This window comes from Saimiri boliviensis, chromosome 8, assembly GCF_048565385.1.
Source record: "Saimiri boliviensis isolate mSaiBol1 chromosome 8, mSaiBol1.pri, whole genome shotgun sequence".
Classification (NCBI taxonomy): Eukaryota; Metazoa; Chordata; class Mammalia; order Primates; family Cebidae; genus Saimiri; species Saimiri boliviensis.
In genome coordinates this window covers 58,886,596-58,908,798 of record NC_133456.1, presented here as the reverse complement: position 1 = coordinate 58,908,798, position 22,203 = coordinate 58,886,596, and the positions used below count along the sequence as shown (strand labels likewise).

At 38.6% G+C, this 22,203-nt stretch overlaps 1 protein-coding gene across 2 annotated transcripts in view; it reads left to right on the top strand.

Annotated features, from left to right (window-relative positions):
• Positions 1-17,582, top strand: part of TAFA4 (TAFA chemokine like family member 4) — a 215,603-nt gene extending 198,021 nt beyond the window's left edge. Inside the window, exons 5-6 of one of the 2 annotated variants that reach the window (XM_010350129.3) lie at positions 10,336-10,460; positions 16,418-17,582. In XM_010350129.3, coding sequence (XP_010348431.1) covers positions 10,336-10,460; positions 16,418-16,429 — 137 coding nt within the window. In that variant the 3' untranslated portion in view covers positions 16,430-17,582. The remainder of the gene's footprint in view (positions 1-10,335; positions 10,461-16,417) is intronic. The other variant, XM_010350127.3, reaches the window with a different exon arrangement.
• Positions 17,583-22,203: the final 4,621 nt, after the last annotated feature.

The window sequence follows — 22,203 nt, the reverse complement described above, 5'->3', positions numbered from 1 at the left end:
CCATGTTCCTCTGGCTGCTTTTATCCTAGCTGCACTGGAAGTTGGTTAGATAGTATCCATCCCGATTAAGGGTGGGTCTGCCTTTCTTAATCCACTAACTCAAATGTTCGTCTCCTTTGGCAACACCCTCACAGACACACCCAGGAACAAGGGTTTGCATCCTTTATTCCAATGAAGTTGACAACATTAACCATCACACCATGTAAATACAGCTAAACCAAATTAAATCAGAGTCCAACTCAGGAATAGTGAGCAATGTTCTTGGTTGTTATAATTTGAAGACTGGCTTATCTAAGTAACTGTATAAATACATAGTTGTGTTCTATTGAACCGAATGATGTTTATTTGGGACAAGAGATACAAAATAAAACGTTTTTTATACAATAGAGAGTAAGGAAAATGTACCAGAAGCAAAACAGCTAATTATCACATGAAATTTTCACTTCGACGACAGCATTATAGAATATACCACTTGCTACCACAAAACCAGGGAAGGCTTCACTGTCTTTTATATTTTTTTCTTTCTTTCCGCATAAAACTGAAAATTCATTACAGGTTGGCAGCTTGCAGATAGGGGTATTATGTGTTTTCATAAGTCAGGAAGCGTGGGACTTTTAAAAGAATTTTATTTTAAAAATAGAAGTGACAAGACACTTTCCCATTTAAAGTATATTATGATATTTTGTAACAGGAAAAAATATCTTTGCCTCCTACAAACTTATTTTCCTGTGGAGACAAGGCTCAGTGAAGTGGGCAGATGTTCTCACCAGTAACTTTAATAAAACCCTACTTCTGAGTCCTTTGTTTCTGCTAGTCGGGCTCAAGGTGCACTCAAAGCTTAAATTTCCTGGCTGTTTAATGACCTTATTCTCTGTCAGGCTGAGCCCTCAGTGAGTTCTCAGCTTTGCTGAGTTTCTTAGTGAATCCTTGACTCATAATGGGGTTTGCAGTGTGTATTTTGGTTATTGCGGTGTTTCCTTTTACGTCTCTCATTTCTAAAAGAGCATTTGCTGTGAAGCCTTTCATAGGGAAACTCCACCATGGGTAACACACTGACAAATAGGAGTACCTCACAATGTATTCGTCTATGAGATAGGAAAATATAAATTTGCAGATAGGACTCCTTTACATTTCAGGGCAGTTGGCTATTTTAAGGAGTCTGAAGCAAATCTGTTTCTGGAAGAAAGCATCACTCCATATTTTCCATTGAAACAAAAAACCTAGTAAATAATCTCATGAGAGTTTTGTCTTCATCTTATAAGCTTCCATTTAAAAAATTTTTATTTAAGTCCCTGTACACTAGGTAAATACTGATTTTTTTTTCTGTAGTTAAGAAGTGGCATATTCTTTTGTGATAGACACCCGGATCCGTCACTTTTATTTTCCCCTCCAGCTCCTTTTCTAGGTTTTGGCATCAGAAGTACCCTGTGTCCCCATGGGTTCAGTAAGTAAGTGCTGGCTGGCATTTCTCTGCTGAGAGGTTGAGACAATCTGATTCATTCTCTTTCTCTGCAGGGAATTTATTCCGCATTCTCACTTCACTCCCACCTCAGTTGCTCTTCTGTTTTAGAGTTCCTTCTTCTCAAACTCTTCCGGCAGCCAGTTTTCTCTACCTGATTGCACTACTTGGCTCAGATTCCTTCCCTGGCTGTCTGCTGCTAGGATACCTTAGTCTAATCTTGAATTTTCCTTGAGAGCCCCTAATGGTTCCTTTCCAGACACCCTCCTTTTCTGGGTGTCCAGGGCCTCCCTGACGATCTCTCACTTCAGCCGCATGCGTCTGCTGGCTTCCAGGTGGACCCGTCACTGCTGCTCCTGCCTTCAGTTGTGGACCTCTGGCCACCTGCCAAAACTGCTTACCTATCCAGAGTACGTGAGTTCTCACTCCTGAGTGGAAGAAAGTTTGTCTAAGGAAGAGTTTTGAAGACAAAGAAGTATTTTAAATTTAGCTCTAATTCTATGTAAATATAACTAAGCTCTGTCAACCTTTAGGTAACTTTTCTAGTCTTGCAGATGGTATTGGTATTTTGAATTGAGGGCTGGGGATCATCTCTTATTTATTTTTATAGCCACTTGGAACCAACCCGTGGTATTCAGACAAGAATGAATGGTCAACACTATAAGTATAGTAAAACTCTGTGTAGCACTTCCTAATCTAAAATATTATTGTAAATTGTGGTACAGTAGAAAGACTACTGGATAGAGAAGAAGAAATTTTAGATTTTAGTACTACCCCCCACAATTTTAATAACTCTGAGGGAAGCTCTGGTTTTTATTTGTGGCACCGTCTGTCTCCCCTTTCTGCTTCTGAAGGTTGTTGGGACCATCAAAAGAGGAACAGTAAGTAAAACTGCTTTGAAAGTGACACAGCTCCATGAAGTTGCAAGGGGAAATTGTTATGATATTTGAGGCTGCAAAGAATATAACTAAAAAGAAGTTTTTTTTTTTCCCACAGAGTCTGACTCTGTTGTGCAGTGGTGTGATCTTGGTTCACTGCACCCTCTGCCTCCAGGGCTCAAGCAATTCTTCTGCCTCAGCCTCCTGAGTAGCTGGAAACTACAGAGGGGCACCACCATGCCCAGTGAATTTTTGGATTCTTAGTAGAGGCAGGGTTTCATCACGTTGGCCAGGTTGTCTGGAACTCTTGACCTCAAGTGATCTGCCTGCCTAGGCCTTTCAAAGTACTGGGGTTACAGGTGTGAGCTACCATGCCTGGCCAAGAATACAGCTTTATTAGGCTTTACCCACTGTGTCCATCCATCCCAGTTTAGTGGCAGTCTCTGACACAATTAATAACCAATTTGGCTAGATTCCTTTATTGGTGTTGGCAGTGCCTGATTTAAATAGCAAGTGGTTTCCGTAGATCACAAATGCACCTGACTTAGGTACTATTTGTTTTGATGGGTATCACTGGATATTAGCCCAGTATTTGGCCTGAATCAGGGACAATGTGGCCACTTGTGGACAAAGTACTATAATGTCTGGCCCCTTCAGTAAATAATGAATTTGTCCTGTGCTCTCATCATGCCACATAGCATATGTCTGACTAGGGAACTGTTTGAATGCACTGGTTTTCCTCATTCCCTACTGTTGCCTTTGCATCCTTCCATACAAGGATTTGTTTCTAGTAGATGCATAATGGAGGGAGGTGTGACTAAAAGGGTTAGCACTTGTACTCTAGCATTAGATTGCCTGTCTTCAAGCACTCTTTTGACTGTTTTCAAACTGTGTGACCTTGCCCTGGCCACTTAATGCCCCTGGACCTCAGTTTTTCCATTTCTATGAAGTGGAGGAAAATAATGTTTTCTTTAAAAATTATTTTTAAAATAAGCTTTTGGGGAACAGGTGGTTTTCTATTACATGGTTAAGTTCTTTAGTGGTCATTTCTGAGATATTGGTGCACCCCTCAGCTGAGCAGTATACACTGTGCTCAATGCGTAGTCTTTTATCCCTCGCCTCCCTTGAAAAATAATTTATAACCTCAGGTTGTAGTGAGGTTTAAATTAGGACATGCAGGAAGGAAATTAGCAGGGTGCCTGGCCCTCAATAAAAAGTAGTTATTAGGATTTGTAAAGCTTTATTTGAACTTGAGTTTCTAACTTCACAGGCAGCATAGTTCAAGTTAAATCTATCAGGAAAGGCTTCATATATAGAAAATCGTGTTGTCTGCAGAGACAATTTAACTTCTTCCTTTCTAACTTAACTGCCTTTTATATTTTTTTCTTGCCTGCTTGCTCTAAGACTTTTGGTACTCTGTTGAATAGAAATGATGAGAATGGACATCTATGTCTTGTCATATGTGGCCTTTATGTTGAGGTACATTCCTTCTGTACAAAATTCTTAGTTGACAGTTTTTATCGTAAAGTGATGTTGGATGTTGTCAAATGATTTTTCTGCATTTGAGATGATTATATTACTTTTATCCTTCATTCTGTTAATATGGTGTATCACATTTATTGATTTACATATATTGAAGCATTCTTGCATCCCAAGGATAAATCTCACTTGATCATAGTGGAGCATACTCTTCATGTGCTCTTTGATTAAGTTTGCTAGAGTTTTCTTGAGGATTTTTGATCTATCTTCATCAAGAATGTTGGGATATAATTTTCTTTTCTTGTAGTATCCTAATCTAGCTTTGGTATGAAGGTAATGCTGGCCTTGTTAAATAAGGTTGGAAGTGTTCCATCCTCCTCAATTCTTTGGAAGAGAATGAGGAGGAGTGTTACTACTTCTTCAAATACCTTTAATAAATATCAATAAAACTGTGGAATACGAAATCAACATCCAGAACTCAGTTGCATTTCACTAACAATGAACTATCCAAGAAATTAATAACTCAATCCTATTTTTATAATAGCATCAAAAAGAATAAAATACTTAAGAATCAATTTAACCAAGAAGGTAAAAAATCTACACTAAAAACTATAAGGCATTAAAGAAATGGATCAATATCCTGTATTCATGGATTGGAAAAATTAATTTTGTTAAAATGTCCATACTCGAGTGGGATCCATGATGGCCAAATAGACACAACTCAAGTGAACAACACCCAGTGAGAGAGAGACACAGAAATCCAGAGATCTCCTAGCTCCAACAGAGGTACCAGGTGCATTTCAGCAGGTCTGGTCCAATGGTGAGCAAAGCCCAGACAGGGCAGACCAAGGTAGGAGGGGTGCTGCTTCACCTAGAAAGTGCATCTGACTGGTGAGTCAGAGGCTCCCCCTCTGGCACTGTGGTCCAGATACAGTGCTTCCCCCAAAGCCTCAGTAATACACAGAACAGGGGATCTTTGCCAGCCAAGCACTGGGAATTACAAGCACAGAGTTGAATAATAATTCAGGACGGTGTCCCAGATTGGCACACAGATCTAAGCAAACACATAAGCCCAAAAGGCAGCTGGGAGAGCCTGCTGACTGAGCTATCACCCCCTCCCCTCACCCAGAGAGAGAGGGAGTGGCTGAGCAGGTCCCTACCCTCCCCACTCCTATTCAATATAGTATTAGAAGTTCTCCAGATGGATTAAAAACTTAAACATCAGACCTGACACCATAAAAACCCTAGAAGAAAATCTAGGCAAAACCATTCAGGACATAGGTGTAGGCAAGGACTTCATGACCAAAACGCCAAAAGCAATGGCAACAAAAGCCAAAATAGACAAATGGGACCTAATCAAACTCCACAGCTTCTGCACGGCAAAAGAAACAGTCAGTAGAGTGAATTGGCAACCAACAGAATGGGAAAAAATTTTTGCAGTCTACCCATCTGACAAGGGGCTGATATCCAGAATTTACAAAGAACTAAAACAGCTCTACAAGAAAAAAAACAAACAAGCCCATTCAAAAGTGGGCGAAAGATATGAATAGACAGTTTACAAAAGAAGACATACAGGAGGCCAGCAAACATAGGAAAAAATGCTCATCATCACTGGTCATTAGAGAAATGCAAATCAAAACCACATTGAGATACCATCTCATGCCAGTTTGAATGGCGATCATTAAAAAATCTGGAGGCAACAGATGGTGGAGAGGCTGTGTAGAAATAGGAACACTTTTATACTGTTGGTGAGAGTGTAAATTAGTTCAACCATTGTGGAATACAGTGTGGCGATTCCTCAAAGACCTAGAAATAGAAATTCCATTCGATCCAGCAATCCCATTACTGGGTATATATCCAAAGGATTATAAATTATTCTGCTATAAGGACACATGCCCATGAATGTTCATAGCAGCACTGTTTACAATAGTAAAGACCTGGAACCAACCCAAATGCCCATCAATGATAGATTGGACCAGGAAAATGTGGTACATATACACCATGGAATATTATGCAGCCATCAGAAAAAATGATGAGTTCATGTCCTTTGTAGGGACATGGATGAACCTAGAAACCATCATTCTCAAACTGACACGAGAGCAGAAAATCAAACACTGCATATTCTCACTCATAGGCGGGTGTTGAACAATGAGAACACATGGACACAGGGAGGGGAGCACTACACACTGGGGTCTGTTGGGGGGAAATGGGGGAGGGACGGGGAGGTTGGGAGAGATAGCATGGGGAGAAATGTCAGATATTGGTGAAGGGGAGGAAGGCAGCAAATCACACTGCCATGTGTGTACCTATACAACAATCTTGCATGTTCTTCATATGAAGCCCAAAACATAAAATGCAATAAAAAAAGTTCTAGCCAGAGCAATCAGGCAAGAAAAAGAAAGGGTATTCAGTTAGGAAAGGAGGAAGACAATCTATCTCTATTTGCAAACAACATGCTTGTATATCTAGAAGACCCCATTGTCTCAGCCCAAAATCTTCTCAAACTGATAAGCAACTTCAGCAAAGTCTCAGGATATAAAATCAATGTGCAGAAATCACAAGCATTCCTATACACCAATAACGATTTAGAGAGCCAAATCAAGAGGGAACTCCCATTCACAATTGCTACAAAGAGAATAAAATACCTAGGAATACAACTAACAAAGGATGTTAAGGACCTCTTCAAGGAGAACTACAAACCACTGCTCAAGGAAATAAAAGAGGACACAAACAGATGGAAAAACATTCCATGCTCATGGTTAGGAAGTATTAATATCTTGAAAACGGCCATACTGCCCAAAGTAATCTATAGATTCAATGCTATCCCCATCAAGCTACCAATGACCTTCTTCACAGAACTGGAAAAAGCCACCTTAAACTTCACATGGAATCACAAGAGAGCCCGCATAGCCAAGTCAATTCTAAGCATAAAGAACAAAGCTGGAGGCATCACACTGCTGGACTTCAAACTATACTACTACAAGTCTACAGTAATCAAAACAGCATGGTACTGGTACCAAAACAGAGACATAGACCAATGGAACAGAAGAGAGACCCCAGAAGAAACACCACACATCTAAAACCATCTGATCTTTGACAAACATGACAAAAACAAGCAATGGGGAAAGGACTCTATGTTTAAAAAATGGTGTTGGGAAAACTGGCTAGCATTGTGCAGAAAGCAGAAACTGGACCCCTACCTGTCACCTTACACTAAAATTAACTCCAGATGGATTAAATATTTAAACATAAAACCTAATGCCATAATAACACTAGAAGAAAACATAGGCAAAACCATCCAGGACATAGGCATAGGCAAGGACTTCATGACTAAAACACCAAAAGCAATGGCAATAAAAGCCAAGATAGATAAATGGGATCTAATTAAACTCCAGAGCTTCTGTACAGCAAAAGAAACGATCATTAGAGCAAATAGGTAACCAACAGAATGGGAAAAGATTTTTTGCAATCTACCTATCTGACAAAGGGCTAATATCCAGAATCTGCAAACTAAAACAGATTTACAAGAAAAAAACAAGCCCATTCAAAAGTGGGTGGACGATATGAACAGACACTTTTCAAAAGAAGACATACATATATGAGGCTAACAAACATATGAAAAAATGCTCATCATCACTGGTCATTAGAGAAATGCAAATCAAAACCAAACTTAGATATCATCTCATGCCAGTTAGAATGGTGATCATTAAAAAATCTGGAGACAACAGATGCTGGAGAGGATGTGGAGAAACAACAACACTCTTACACAGTTGGGGGGAGTGTAAATTAGTTAAACCATTGTGGAAGACAGTGTGGCAATTTCTCAAGGATCTAGAAATAGAAATTCCATTTCACCCAGCAATCCCATTACTGGTATATACTCAAAGAACTATAAATTGTTCTACTATAAAGACACACGCACATGTATGTTCATTGCAGCCCTGTGTACAAAGACCTGGAACCAACCCAAGTGCCCATCAATGATAGACTGGACAAGGAAAATGTGATACATATACACCATGGAATACTATGCAGAGATAAAAAAACGATGAGTTTGTGTCTTTTGTAGGGACTTGGATGAATCTGGAGACCATCATTCTCAGCAAACTGACACAAGAACAGAAAGCCAAACACCATATGTTCTTACTCATAGGTGGGTGTTGAACAACGAGAACACGTGGACTCAGGGAGAGGAGCATCACACACTGGGGACAGTGGAGGGGGTTAGGAGAGAGACAGCAGTGGTTGGGGAGGGATAACATGGAGAGAAATGCCAGATACAGTATGCATCAAAAGTAAAATACATATATATATATATATATATATATATATATATATATATATATATATATGCTTTTAGAAATAAATTGATGCAGTTTGAACTGACTAAATGTTTAAATGTTTATGGAAAGTTCTTGATCATTCCCATGTTAATGCCATGTAAATGGATGTAGAAATTTAACATAATCATTGAACATTAAGTACTGTAGTGAAAGAGGTGTGACTAGATTAAACTGGAGATGAAAATATTAAAAAGTTCATACTCTCAAAAGCAGTCTACAGATACAATCTCTAACAAAATTCCAACAGCATTTTTCACAAAGATAAAAAAAGTCCTAAAATTCACAAAAGACCCCAAATAGATAATGCAATTTTGAGAAAGAAGAACAGAGTTGGAGGCAAATAACCCCTGATTCAAATTATATTAGCAAGCTATAGGTATCATAACAGTATGGCACTGGCATAAACATAGACAGATACATCCATGGAACAGAATAGAGAACTCAGAAATAAAAGCATGCATTTATAGTCAACTAGTTTTTGAGAGGGTGACAAGACTACACAATGAAAAAAAGATTATCTCTTCAATAAAGAGTGCTGGAAAAATATTCCCATGCAAAAGAATGAAGTTAGACCTGTTACTTAACCATATGCAAAAATTAACTTGAAAAGGATGTAAATGTAATCTATGAAATGAAACTCCTAGAAGAAAACATAGGGGGAAAGGTCCTTGATATTAGTCTTAGCAATGATATTTTGGTTAAACTTGGGACTTCATCAAATAAAAAAGCAACCTAGAGAATGGGAGAAAATATTTTCAATCCATTTATCTGATGAGTTAAGATCCAAAATATAAAAGAAACCCACGTGCTCAACTGCCAAAAAGTAATACCCCACTTAAAAAGTAGGAAAAAAAACTGAATTGGTATTTTTCCAAGGAAGACACACAAATGACAAACAGGCATATGAAAAGGTAAAGGAATGCCAGGGCCTCCTACCTTCCTGTGGCTTCTTGTAACTGACTTTAAGTAATTGCTGGCCACTTGCCAGAATGGCATGGAGAGATCAACACCATGTATGATGTGAATTGTTAGTGCTTTTAGTCTTTGCTGTTAACAGCATCAAACTTAAGGACCAGTTGCAATACCATAGTAACCTGCAATCAAAGATGATGACCATAATAGCTGACATTTTTGGAAACTACTGTGACTGGCTGAAAGTCAGCAAAGACTTTCACACATGGATTAACTTTACCCTCTTACTATCCTGGGATGAGGATCTACTTTTCAAATGAAGAAATGGACACTAAGAGAAGTCTGAGAACTGGTCTAATCTAGACAATTGCACAGATTCAAACCCTGGCAAGCCCACCGCAAAGCCTGAGATCTCAGCAGCTGAATTTTATAATTGGGCAGTCCACTGTAAAAGTGAACTATTTTTTATTTGTATAAATTTAAGGGTACATAGTGGTGACGTCAGGGCTTTTCATGTAGCCATCACCCAAATAGGGTACCTTGTATCCCTTAAGCAACATCTTGTCCTTCCCACCCTTCCAAGTCTCTCCAATGTCTATTGTTCCACGACTCTACATCTCTGTGTACACATTATTCAGCTCCCATTTATAGGTAAGAACATGTAGTATTTGACTTTCTGTTTCTAGGTTAAGAATCACCTCCAGTTCCATCCATGTTGCTGTAAAAGACATGATTTCATTCTCTTCTGTGGCTAAGTAGTATTTGATAGCGTGTCTATACTGCATTTTCTTTATCCAGTCCTTCACTGATGGACACATGTTGATTCTAGGACTTTGCTATTTTTGTTACTAGTGCTGTGATAAACATATGCATGCAGGTGTCTTTTTAATGTAATGGTCGCTTTTCCTTTGGGTAGATAACCAGTGGTGGGATTGCTGGATTGAATGGTTGAGTTTTAGTTCTTTGAGAAATCTCCATACTGTTTTCCATAGAGGTTGTACTAATTTATCTTCATACCAGCAGTGTATAAGGGTTCCCTTTTCTCTGCATTGTCACCAACATCTGTTGCTTTTAGATATTTTAATAAATGAAATATTTTATATTGTAGAGTATATGCCTGATTGGATTCCTTAAATTTATTAACAATAAATTTATTCTCAATACCAATCTTTAAGTCAGTGTACTAATTTGTACTGAGGTTTATTTTTTCCATCTTTGGAGGAAGAAACTCTGTCACAAACATTATTTGGCCTTTGTTTTTCAGCTTCCATCGTGATTCAGAAATGGTGGTGTCACATGAATCCCTGTTTGGAAGGAGAGGATTGTAAAGTGCTGCCAGATTACTCAGGTTGGTCCTGTAGCAGTGGCAATAAAGTCAAAACTACAAAGGCAAGTATAGACAAAATGCAGCTACCATTTACAACTTATCAACTGTGGGGCTTCCTCCCTTGATTTTATTCTACCATCAAGAGAACATCATTATGTGCGAAAAATCTGCTTGGGCCTTTTTGAAAAGCCCATTTCCCAGCATTATCTTGTGTGTCAGATTTTATAGAGCAGTGATTTGGTGGGAGAATTCATTATTTTAGGTAGCGCCACTAAATTCATTTCAGCTTCTTCACAAGCCCGATTTAAAGTAAAAGCTTCAGAGTTGACAGGCCAATGTATCAAAACACCATGGCAAGAATCCATATCCAGATGATTTACTGAAGTAGAAATACCCACAGCTTTAAAGGAGATTTAATGGTTGGAGATTCTTATTCAAGACTTAGAAGCCAACACTTTTCACCCCAAACAGTATTATTTTTAATTCTCACCATCTCTGAAGAATGCCATTGTCTACCCAGTTCTCCAGCCAGAAACCTACCTTCTTCCCCTTATCTTCCCATGTTCAGTTGGTTACTTTGTCCTTATGTTTTTAGTACCCAACTTTTCCATGATTCTTCAACACTGTGCTCATTCCTCTTGTCCCATCTGCCCTTTCGTATGGAGATGCATCTGGACTGCTAGGTTGCTGCCTTCTAGTCTGGTCTCCCTACAGTGACTACAGTAATTTTGTAAAATGCACATCCTCTAAGCTAGTCTACCTTGAAATAGTCCACTGGCTCCCTCTGGTGATTGGTCCACTAGCCTCTGCCTGGTGCCTAATGAGTAACATGGCAAACCACTTCCCCTTCCTTCTGGCTGCTCTAAACATCCTGGACTTTTGTCAGTCCTTCTTATCTCCTGGTCTTTTTGCACCAGCTGTTTCTTCCCTCTTTATAGAATATGTTTTCCCTCCTTTCTTTTCTAGTTAATCATAATCTTTTCAGGGACTCCTTTACTGATTGAAATCATGCTCCCTGTATCTCTGAGATTTTACTCTGGTTACATTTTACATAGATTGCTATGCTTATTTTGCTTAATACCTACAGCTTTCGTCTAGTGAGAGAGGTTTCATGTTGGGCCCTGGCTTTTTTTTTTTTTTTTGCTTTCCCTGGAAGAAAGGAAAGTCCCTTTCTAACAGGTAGTCCCAGAGACAGCTGAATGCCTTGGGAACCATTTCTTGAATGAAAACCGACATGACCAAGGTCATTCTAAGATCATTAGAGTTAGACATACTGGAGTGGAGTGACTCTTTCGTTCTGGTTGCCACTGAGCTTTGACCACTTAGGAAGTACATACAGTGAATGGCTTCTTGCCTTTCTTATTATCCCCATTATGAATACTTTGAGAACTCTTAAGTGTTTAGTAATTCATCCTCATGGAGTCAAAAGCAGGCCAGTTCTCCTTCTAAGTGTGAACATGAAATATTAATGTTAAATATGACTTTGTAAAATATATTAAAATAGAAAGATATTAAATCTAAAACAAAATATTAGAAAGGATGATAGTACAATATATTTTAAGTTAAATGGAAACTTTAGCTGATATTATACCCCAGATTATTAATGGAATAGCCGTCAGTTGATCCTCTGCGTAAAACCAGAATGTCACAATCAAGACCATTTTCAACATTGTGATTATCAACTAACTTATCCTTGTTAGTGATACTGAGATGACTGGGATGATGATGTGATACCTTCTTTTATATCCAGGGCAGCAGATGCCCATGGAGTCATTTATCGGTGGTGTGAGGAGGGCAACCCTCCCATCATTCTAAGCCATTCTAAATAAACTTCCATCCTACATAAACCCAGGGTGCTTGCTAAGCAAACCCTGCCTTAAGATAATTTCCCTATCTTTCCCTTTATTTAAAGCAAACAAACATATATTTCAGTATTTATAAATTCAGTTATTTTTTCCTAATTCCTTCCTAAGTAAAAATCTTGGAGTAACCCATGAATTAGGGTATTACATCCATCAGGGATAAAAATTTTCTTTCATCATATTTCTTGTAGGCTAAGGAATAACATTTTGGAAGATTATGTTTGTATTGATTTTTATGTATAAATATAAAACAAGATCATAAGCAGAAGCCAACTGTAGTTCTCTTGGTGGAACGGCTCTCTATTTATGTGTAGTTAGAGAAGGCATTTTCAGGAAGCAAACCTTTAGGGGCACTTTGGCTCTGTGCTGGGATTGGAAGTTTGCTCTAGCTAAATCCTCAACGGTAGTGACATTTCATTTAGCACTTTGAAAAGTTGTAGAAAGATAATACAGTTCCCCAAGCCATCATGATACTTGGGCTGCTTTTTTAGTGATATGTCACTTGAGAATAATCTTGAAGTCATAAAACTTTGTTTCCTTTATTAATCCGAGTCAGTGTGACTTAAACTACATAAAACATTTTATGTCTTTTATGGATCTTATGCACATAGAGTAAATTCATTTGTGGATCTGTGACTAGCTTCCAGTAGTACCTAGTATCTTTTTCCTAAAATTGCTACTGACCTTATACCACAGGTGAGACAGAGGTCCTATAAATGCAGAGCAATTGCCTCCCTAGAGGATGTGTTAACTAAACTATGTAACAAAATAGTTTCCGTTTTCTTTAAACAGTTCATGCATAGCAGCATCAAAACATAGAAAGGCTAAAGTAAGATGGTCTGCAATAAGCCAGCTATGTCAGAATTTTATTTTCCATTTAAATGCGAATATGAAAATAGTTGACAGTGAACTTAAATATTAATAGGTTTAGATGAAGACATGAAAATAGGAGAGAGGATAATTCCCTAACTAGTCATCTTTTATAGGTATAAAATAATGGCATAGAGTTTAGAGAGGATGTGGCTACTGCTTCTTGTGGGAGAATATAACTCTGTCTGTGGACCTGCCTTAATTATTTTTTCTTAGTTGAAATCTGGGTTTTGCTGCATTCTGTGTGCTAGAGTTCCTTACTGTTTGGGGTTGCCATTGTTAAGTCTTCTAACAAGTATATGATGTCTTCTTAGCATCACATCAAAGCCAAGCATTGGCCAGAATTTATTTGTGAGTAGGAGCAAATCACTTTGAATTGTGAGATATTTTAGATTTTTAAAATGTTTTTATTTTTGAATCCTCTACTAAGGGTGAAAAGCTGTCTTTAAAATAGTAGTTCTCAACCAGAGGCAGTTTTTTTGCCTCTGAGTAGTGTCTCGGATATTTCTGGTCATCACACTTTGCGAGGATGCTACTGGCATCTGTGGGTAGAAGCCAGGGATGCTGCTAAACATCCTACAAAGCACAGATAGCCTCTACAACAATTTTTGACCCCCAAATGTCAATGTATGGAGGTTGAAAAACTGCTTTAGAGAACAGTATTTTTCAGTAGCTGTTTGCAAACTTCCTACTTGAAAGTTTCTATTGTCTAAATATTTCCAATATTGCATATTGGAAAATTTCTACAGAATTGAAGCAACAGTCTTGGCTTCAGCACCTTCCAAGTATTTTCCTCAAATAGTTCTCTAATCTGCCTGTCTCTTGGGCCATCACTACAGACCATTGTCAGTATCGTAATAACATAATGGTATCATGAAAACGTGTTAAAAAAACCCCACAGTTTTGAACTCTACCTCTAGGATATTCTGGTATAGTAAGTCTGGGATACAGCTTAGAAAACCCTGCTTTTTAGAAATAGTTGTTCTTAGGGTGACTGTGATTAACGGGCAGTATGAGGGAACCATTAGTCCAACTGAGCTCTCTACCTGTTCTCAACTTTAATTGGCTTATGCCCTGTTTTCTCTGCAACAAGGAGAAACTCTCTGCCCAGGTTCCCTCCCTGTTGAGAGACCGTCAATGGATCCCCATTGGAAACTTATGCAAAATGCAGATTATAGGCATCTTAAATGGGCCTTCACTGCCAGTCACTGTATAGGCCCTGTATTTCCCCAAACCATTGGTTCTTCCTTCTTCCACTTCCCCTTCTGAAATTCCACTTGTCTTTTAATGTCCAGCTCAGATGACTCCTTTACCCTGAAGTTTTGTCCTCCCTGATCTCTGTAGTCAGACTTGAAGTGCTCAAGGTACCCTGATGAAAGGGAGTACAGCTAATATTGGCATCTTAGTACCCCTGTATCCATTACAATTCAGAAGCAGCAATGAATCTTCCACATGTAATCACTACAATAATTATTTTAAAGGAAAATAAAACTGAGAGCATTTTATCATCCAACTTCAAGTAAAGCTTTCCACAATGAGCTGGGCATGGGGAATGGTTGTCTCAAAGAAGACGCTTTTGACAATTACATCCTGCATATAGCTTGATAGATATCCAAAGAGCTAACATTACAATAGCCACCATTCCCTGAGTACGAATCATGTGTTAACCACTGCATTGTGTCATTCAAGTCACATACTTTATTCACTCTTTACTACAACTAAAGGGGGAAGGTACTATTATCTGTATTTTGGAGATGAAGAAACTAAGGCAAAGAGAGACAATCTACCCCAACACAGAACATGGCCAGCTCCATCATTCAAATGCTCAAGCCCCAAAGATCTTGGAACTGTCCTTGACTCCTCTTTTTCTTACATCTTTATCCTATTTGTCACAACCCTTTAGGTTGACAGTCCTGTCATGCATTCCTCATCTCTTCCTTGAACCTCAGTCAGAGAAAAGCCAAAGTCTGTATTTACTTCTCTCTTCCCAGTGAGTCAGGCCTCTCTCATTTCTTTCAACCTTCCCTGACATAATGTATAGAAGAGCAGCCCTACCCTCCCTGCCGCAGCCTGCCTTTCCCCTTTATACTACTTTACTTTTCCCCATAGCCCATATTGTTAATATTTACTTTTTTTTCCAACCTCTTCCTCTGGAATAGGGATGAGAAAATTGTGGCTTAAAGCCAAATCCAGCCCTGGGCCTGGTTTTGTATGGCTCATGAGCTAAGACTGGGTTTTACATATTTAAGTGGATGGAAAAAATCAAAAGGAGAATATTTCAGAATGCATCAGATATGAAATTCAAATGTCACCATCTATATATAAAGTCTGGAACAAGGCACAGTGCCTTTATTTCATATATTAATATGACTGCTATAGTGACTGTATGGCCTGTAAAACTGAAAATATTTACCATATTTAATCCTTTCTAGTAAAAGTTTTCCAGCTTCTGTGCTAGAAGGTAAACTCCATGAGGGCAGGGATTTTGTTTCATTTGCTGTAGTTACCTAGCACAAACAAAAGGGCAGAAATACTGTTGAATACATAAAGGCCATATGTCAGTTAATAGCAAGGCTAAGGTTTGCATAAATAGCTGATTGAATCTAAAGCACAGGTACGGTAACTATATTATCAAATAATTTGCTTTGAAAAAATATTTTTGTGATACAGGCATGTTAAAAGGTTTTATGCTTTTTTTCCCCCACCTGAGCTGGTATATTGATTAACATGTAAAATTTCTTACATGACCAATCAACTATAGAAATGCTATTCTATTTTCTTAGATCATAAGTAATGAGCCTGAATGTTTAAAAATGAAAAATGCAGCCACTACCATTTTTAATATAATAGTTTTATAAAATAATCTATTTTCAAAAGTGAAAGTTAACTGCATTAAAATCAGTCCATGTCAAGATAAAAATGTTGCCTTTGTTATTTTTTTAATCAGCCATTTATTTGAAAAATTTTCAGTGCCATTAACAAAGCATGCTCAGCATGCATGAATTGATGGGCAATGAGTGTACTTAATCAAATGGGATTTTTATAACCTCACAAATACAAAGCTAGACTGCATAATCCCTGTTATGGAAACCTTTGTGTATGTATTCTTTACATTTCTTGTTTGCAGGCTGCAAAGCAGAATTTGAACAGTTGATTAGGTGAGGTTGGTTATATGCAAATGTACAAATTGATAAACTATTCAGTCAGGACCTTATTGTTCCCTGGGCAGGGATGGTTATTTTGGTGGGTATGGAGTGTTCAATGTTCCCTTATTTGATTTGTTTTAGGTAACGCGGTAGCGAAGAGAGAGGTGTGCTTCATTCCTGGAGGGGCAGCAGGATGCAGAGCTCTTTTGCTGAAATTCCCATCCTGGCCACTTTGCAGAAAATTATCTTGGATTTCAGCAACATCGTATTTGCATATGTGTGCTGTGAGAAGTGGCATTCACTTAACTGGCCCAGCTGTCTCTGCTTTGTGATTTTATTTCATTGACTATAACTGCAAGCCACTATACATTTGACATCCTATCTGGATTCCCAACGAGCATACCTCCAAAATCCTAGAAGAGCAAATCAGAGTTTTCAAAATGCGTCACGACTACGAACACCTTCGGTCTTTACTTTCTTTCTACCTTTACAAAAACTTGGATGTATGTTTCAAAGGATCCTGTTTCTGTTCTTCTTTTCACTTTTCCTTTTGCTTTTGTATTAAGTGGTTTTAAAGGGGTCTAAATAAAAGATTTTTAGCAAATATATTTGCAGATGTAGATTAACTGGTGAAGAAAATTACTGGTAGAGATCCACTGATTAACTGGTAGAGAACATTTATTTTATAAACCCTTGACAATAGAAGGATATAGTTGGAATATTGTGTGTGCATTGTATTTTTTACTTTTGATAATTTTTGGCATTTTGCTTTCCATTGTCAGCTTAGCAGAGATAAAATGAGAGTGTTTTAACTTCAATGCACCATTTTACTGAGTGCTAAGGAAGCATATCAATTCCACTATTTTATAATCAAAGCTCTATCAGAACATATTTATAAAACTTGTTGGAGTTTTTATGGCTTTTGTGTAGTCATGGAAGTAAATCATTTAAAATGTAAAACAATCTCAATTTAGATCAAGGGTGATTTCTTAGATCAAATTTATGCCAATTCTATGAAAATATTTTGTTACCTCCCAAAGAGGAGTCTTTCAGTGCTGAATTTTTAGACAGTAAATGAGTTGTTAACTTAGCTGTTTCCCTACTTGTTAGCCATCTTATTTCTTTAAAATCTGAGTCTTGATTGGCTTAATGATTTTTCAGCAGACATATCTCCACAAATTCACAGATGCTGTCATGCAGAAACATATGAAACAGATGAAGAATGACTAACACAGATTTTAAATGTATATTATTAAAATATTGTAAAACTATGGGGTGAATTTTGTATATTAAGAAATGCCAAAAACAGTTTCTGCACCAAGTTAATTATCCCTGTCCTTTCACATTTATGGGGGAAAATAAATCAATACTTCAATGTTGTTTATAGCATAATAGTTACCTGATTTTATTGCAGAATGAATGGAAAGATTTGTTTGCTAAATTTTTGCCTAGATGCTTACTAAATTTGTTATGATCATATGAATAAGTAAAAAAATTCATCCTGCTTATGGCATACATGTTTTTGTGGTTATATATGCCTTAAGACTCTGTTAACATTCTACCTAGGCTTGCACATTTTAAATGTGAAAAACTCCTTTTGAAAATAACTTTAAAAGTAACATTTAACTTTGGGGATGTGAACTATATGGTAAAGTTGATACATGTATTTGGGTGGCTTCATTTCTTCTCCCAAGCCTGTTTACCACTAACCTTACTCACACTCATTTAGTATTGAGTTAAAATATATCTAAGGAGATTTTATGGTACCTGGAACAGTGGCTTAATTTTTTAGCCCATGGGTCTGATCTTGTACCCCAAATAAGATCAAGTAACAATGACACTACTTCACCTTAAGGTACATGCCTGGTGAGTAAACCACTTCCAGGGAATCAGTGGTCCACTGGGGAAAATGGCAGCCTCTTTAAGTCGCTTGCCACAGCCTAAAGTTTGAGGCAGTTCTGGAAAGGGTCAGCTGGCTGTTTCCTCACTGCTAGCTCTGGACATAAAATCACTTTCCTTTCACTCCACTTCATCTTGTTATTGGTTTTACAAGTGGTGAGCAGCTAAGCCTGTACTTGATTATAAGAGCAGATACAATCTAGCATATGCTGTATGGATTTCCAAGGTTGCTTAAATATACAGCTGTGGCAACATTGAGCCTATGTTCTCTCACATCAACCCTATTGGATGCAGAGGAGAAGCTGCCCCTTTTATGGGTCTATATATACTCCCTTGTCTACCACCATCATCACTTGGCCAGCTTCTTTATTTGAATTTTTGCAAGAACCTGTTGGTATGTATACAAGATTGAGCATTAACTCTTGAAAGTGGCAATGGAAACACCATACCAAAAATGCCTATTTCACAGATAGACTGGAAAATGCTTCTGTACAAAATTCTTTGCGCACTATTAGGGACCCACTGACCAAGGATAAATCCAGTGCTAGTCTGATGACGAACTTCACCATTTAGTAAAGCAGTCTAGCCTGAACAAACTGGCATAGAATCTTCATATAACCTATGTACATCCTCCCATAAACTTTAAGTCATCTCTAGGTTACTTATAATACTGAATACAATGCACATGCTAAATAAATAGTCATTATACTGTATTTAGGGAATAATGACAGGGAAAAAAGTCTGTACATGTTCAGTATAGACACAGCCATCTTTATTTCCCCCCAAGTATTTTTGATCCACAATTGGTTGAATTTACAAATGCCCATGGACTGTAATAACCTCTTAATAAAGTTGTGCATCATTTACGAATAACTTGTAGCCCAACTAGTCACTTCATGCCAAAAGAAACCAAAAAGCCTTCACTGAAAAGTGGGCTTAAGGTTTAAGTGCATGCAGCTGAAAGAAAATTGGGAACAAATAGGACTAGATCTTTTAGTGTTTTTTTCTTGTTTCTAAGTTATTGAGAACTTTGGGAAAGTAAGAAAGAACCAACTCAAAGAACACTCAAGGATCATTGCTTCCTATTGCCCTTAGCTGTGAGTTTGACAGAATGTTGGAAAACCTTGTGCTTTCTTCATGGACAGGTAAATGCCTTGGCCTGTAATACCTATCTGGTGGAGATGACAGCACCACCAGAAAGATGCAAAATACAGGTTATCCCGATTGAATCTGAAACATGAGACAACAGATGCCACACACCAGTTCTTTCAGGTTCATCTTGCAAAAAACTCAGGCCCCATTCAGCAGCCATAGGAAAGGAAACAATCATTTCAAGTTACAAAGTAATCTTGTAAACAGAACTTGGAACAAAAGAGCCCAGTAAATAATTGATGAACAGTTACTGATGCATGTTGGGCATCTTTGTAGTATTGATTTTTGGCTATGAAGAAAGCAGGACTCTGAAAGCTCATACTTTTGTCTCTCTTCTATTCAGTGCTATCAACCTTCATAGTCCTCTTACATGTTAAGAATGTAAAATGATGCATCTTTTATGTTCTTCATTTGGGCCCTTGTTCTCTGTGGATGAGGTTTCTGACTCATCCCTTAATTATCAGCTTTGATTCTCTTAATGAGAAGTTATCAAAATAGTTCAGGATACTGAATTATTAATTGAATAACTAATTAATGATCAAGAGATGGAAGTAAGCAAATAAACTTTAGTCTTCTACTTTGAAGTCTGAAATACTATTCTCAGCAGTTCAGTTGGGTCTCTGAACTTCTCTGCCTTCTCCTTGAATTTCAGCTTTGCCACTGCTTTGTTACATATATTAAGTTCAGTGCTCAGTGTTGTATAGGCCATTCACAGATAACACAGAAAATAAAATCATGCCCTTGCTATTTTACCATTGCAATAACTGAAAAGAAAACATAAAAAATAATCCATAGTTTCTCACACACAAGTCAATAGAGTTGGAATGTCTAGCTCAGCTCAGTGGGGGTATGGGTTGAAACAGGAATCAGGACAATACTTTGGAATATTTAAATATTTATGAGTGCTATATATCTGATAGAAGACTGAAACTGATTCTGAATACTACAGTGAAGAAACTAAGGTAAAATCACTAGGTTTCAGCTTGAGAAAGTTAGTGACAAACTCTTGAAACTGTCAAAGTCAGAAAAACCGGTATTTGATGCTGCCATATGCTTTTTCAATCACTGTCTTTCCTGATTCATTACTAGAGCACAGACAAGGAGTGGGAACTGGGGAAGGAATCTTTGAAAGATGCCGTGTCTAATCCCCAAGGGGAAGGGATTTTGCCTGCAGAAAATCAGTGCAGATGGCTCTTGATTTGGCATGAACACATTTGGCCTAGGTCAGAGTGAGCGAAGTAGTGAGGGATTTGCATGAGTTTTTGGAGGGCTTTTACTTTACAAAAAAGATTAGGAAAAAGGGTAATCTTAAAGATCTTTCTTATTTGTTACTCCATTCCTCTTCTTTAAGAGCTATGTTGGTTTTTCTCTTCCCACCTGACATCTCAAACACAAAAAGGGGACAGAAGAGAGTAGGGAACTATTTGGGTTCAGAATAGGTCTTGGAAGGAAGATCTATCTGCCCAATAGGCAAATATTTGTAAAAACTAATCTGACTACATAAAAAAAACTTTGCACATGGCACAACCACATAAACCAAACTAAACTCAAACTGGAAACAGTATTTATAGCTCACATTGCAGACAAAATACTGATATATACAAAACTTTTACAAATCAGTAAGTAAAAGATGAACATCTCAATAGAAAAGTGAACTGGAGAGGGGCGTAGATGGCCAATTAGAAGCAACTGCAATCCACGGCGCTCACAAAATGCTGAGTGAATTCTGCACCTGAGGTATCTAGGTTCTCACATTCGGACTGACTAGAAGGATGACTAAACCCACGGAGAGTGAGGAAAAGCAGGGTGAGGTAATGGTCCACCTATGAGTGGCACAGGGCCAGGGGAACTAATACCCCCAGTCAAAGGAAGTGGCTAGTGTGTGACTTTCTGGAAAACCATGCTTTTCGCATGGATCTTTGCAACCAGTGGATCAGGAGATCCTTTCATGAGCCCACATCACCAGAACCTTGGGTCCAATGCACAGAGCTATGCAGAGTCTTGGTGGAGTGGCTGCCCACCTGCTTACTGGGGCATTTAGGGAAACCTGGGAGTTTTGCATACTCCAGTCCCAGTAATTCCAGCAAGGCAGGAGATCCTGTGCATTCCCTAGGAAAGGGGCTGAATCCAGGGAGCCAAGTAGCCTCATTCTGTGGACCCCACAACCATGGTACCTCACAAGTTAAGACCCACTGGACTGGAATTCCAGCCAGCCAGCAGCAACAGGCTGGAAATGGCCTCAGATGAACTGAGTTCCCAGGGAGGAGGGGCAGCTGCCTTATCTGCTGTTCCAGTTGGCTGCTGTGGCCTGCCAGTACTGGGGACCAGGAGGAATTCCCCACAACACAGCACAGCTACTGTGCCTAATTGTGGCAGTCTGCTTCTTTAAGTGGGACACCAATCCATCCCTCCTCACTGTGAGGGGCTACCTTTGGGAATTTCAGCAACTTCAGCCAGGTTTCTAGGGACAAAACTCTGATCTTTCCCTGGTGCTACCCCTCCCAGGAGAGAGGGGCACCTACTGTCTCTGCGCTTAGCAGACTTAATCTTTCCAGGCTACTGTCTCTGGGGAGGCCAGGTGGTCAGTGCAACACACTTGCTCTGCCAAAAGGAGTCAGATTGCTGCTTTAAGTGAGTTCTTTATCCCAGTTCTTCTATCTGCGTGAGACATCCCAGCGGGGGTCTCCAGACACCTCCTACAAGAATGTTCTGGCTGGCATCAGGTCAGTGCCCCCCTGGGAGGAGGCTCCCAGAGGAACAGGTTGGCATCTTTGCTGTTTCACAGCCTTCACTGGTGATACCTCCAGGTATGGGAGGGACCAGGGTAACTATGATCTGGAGTGAACCCTCAGCAAACTGCAGCAGCCCTACAGAAG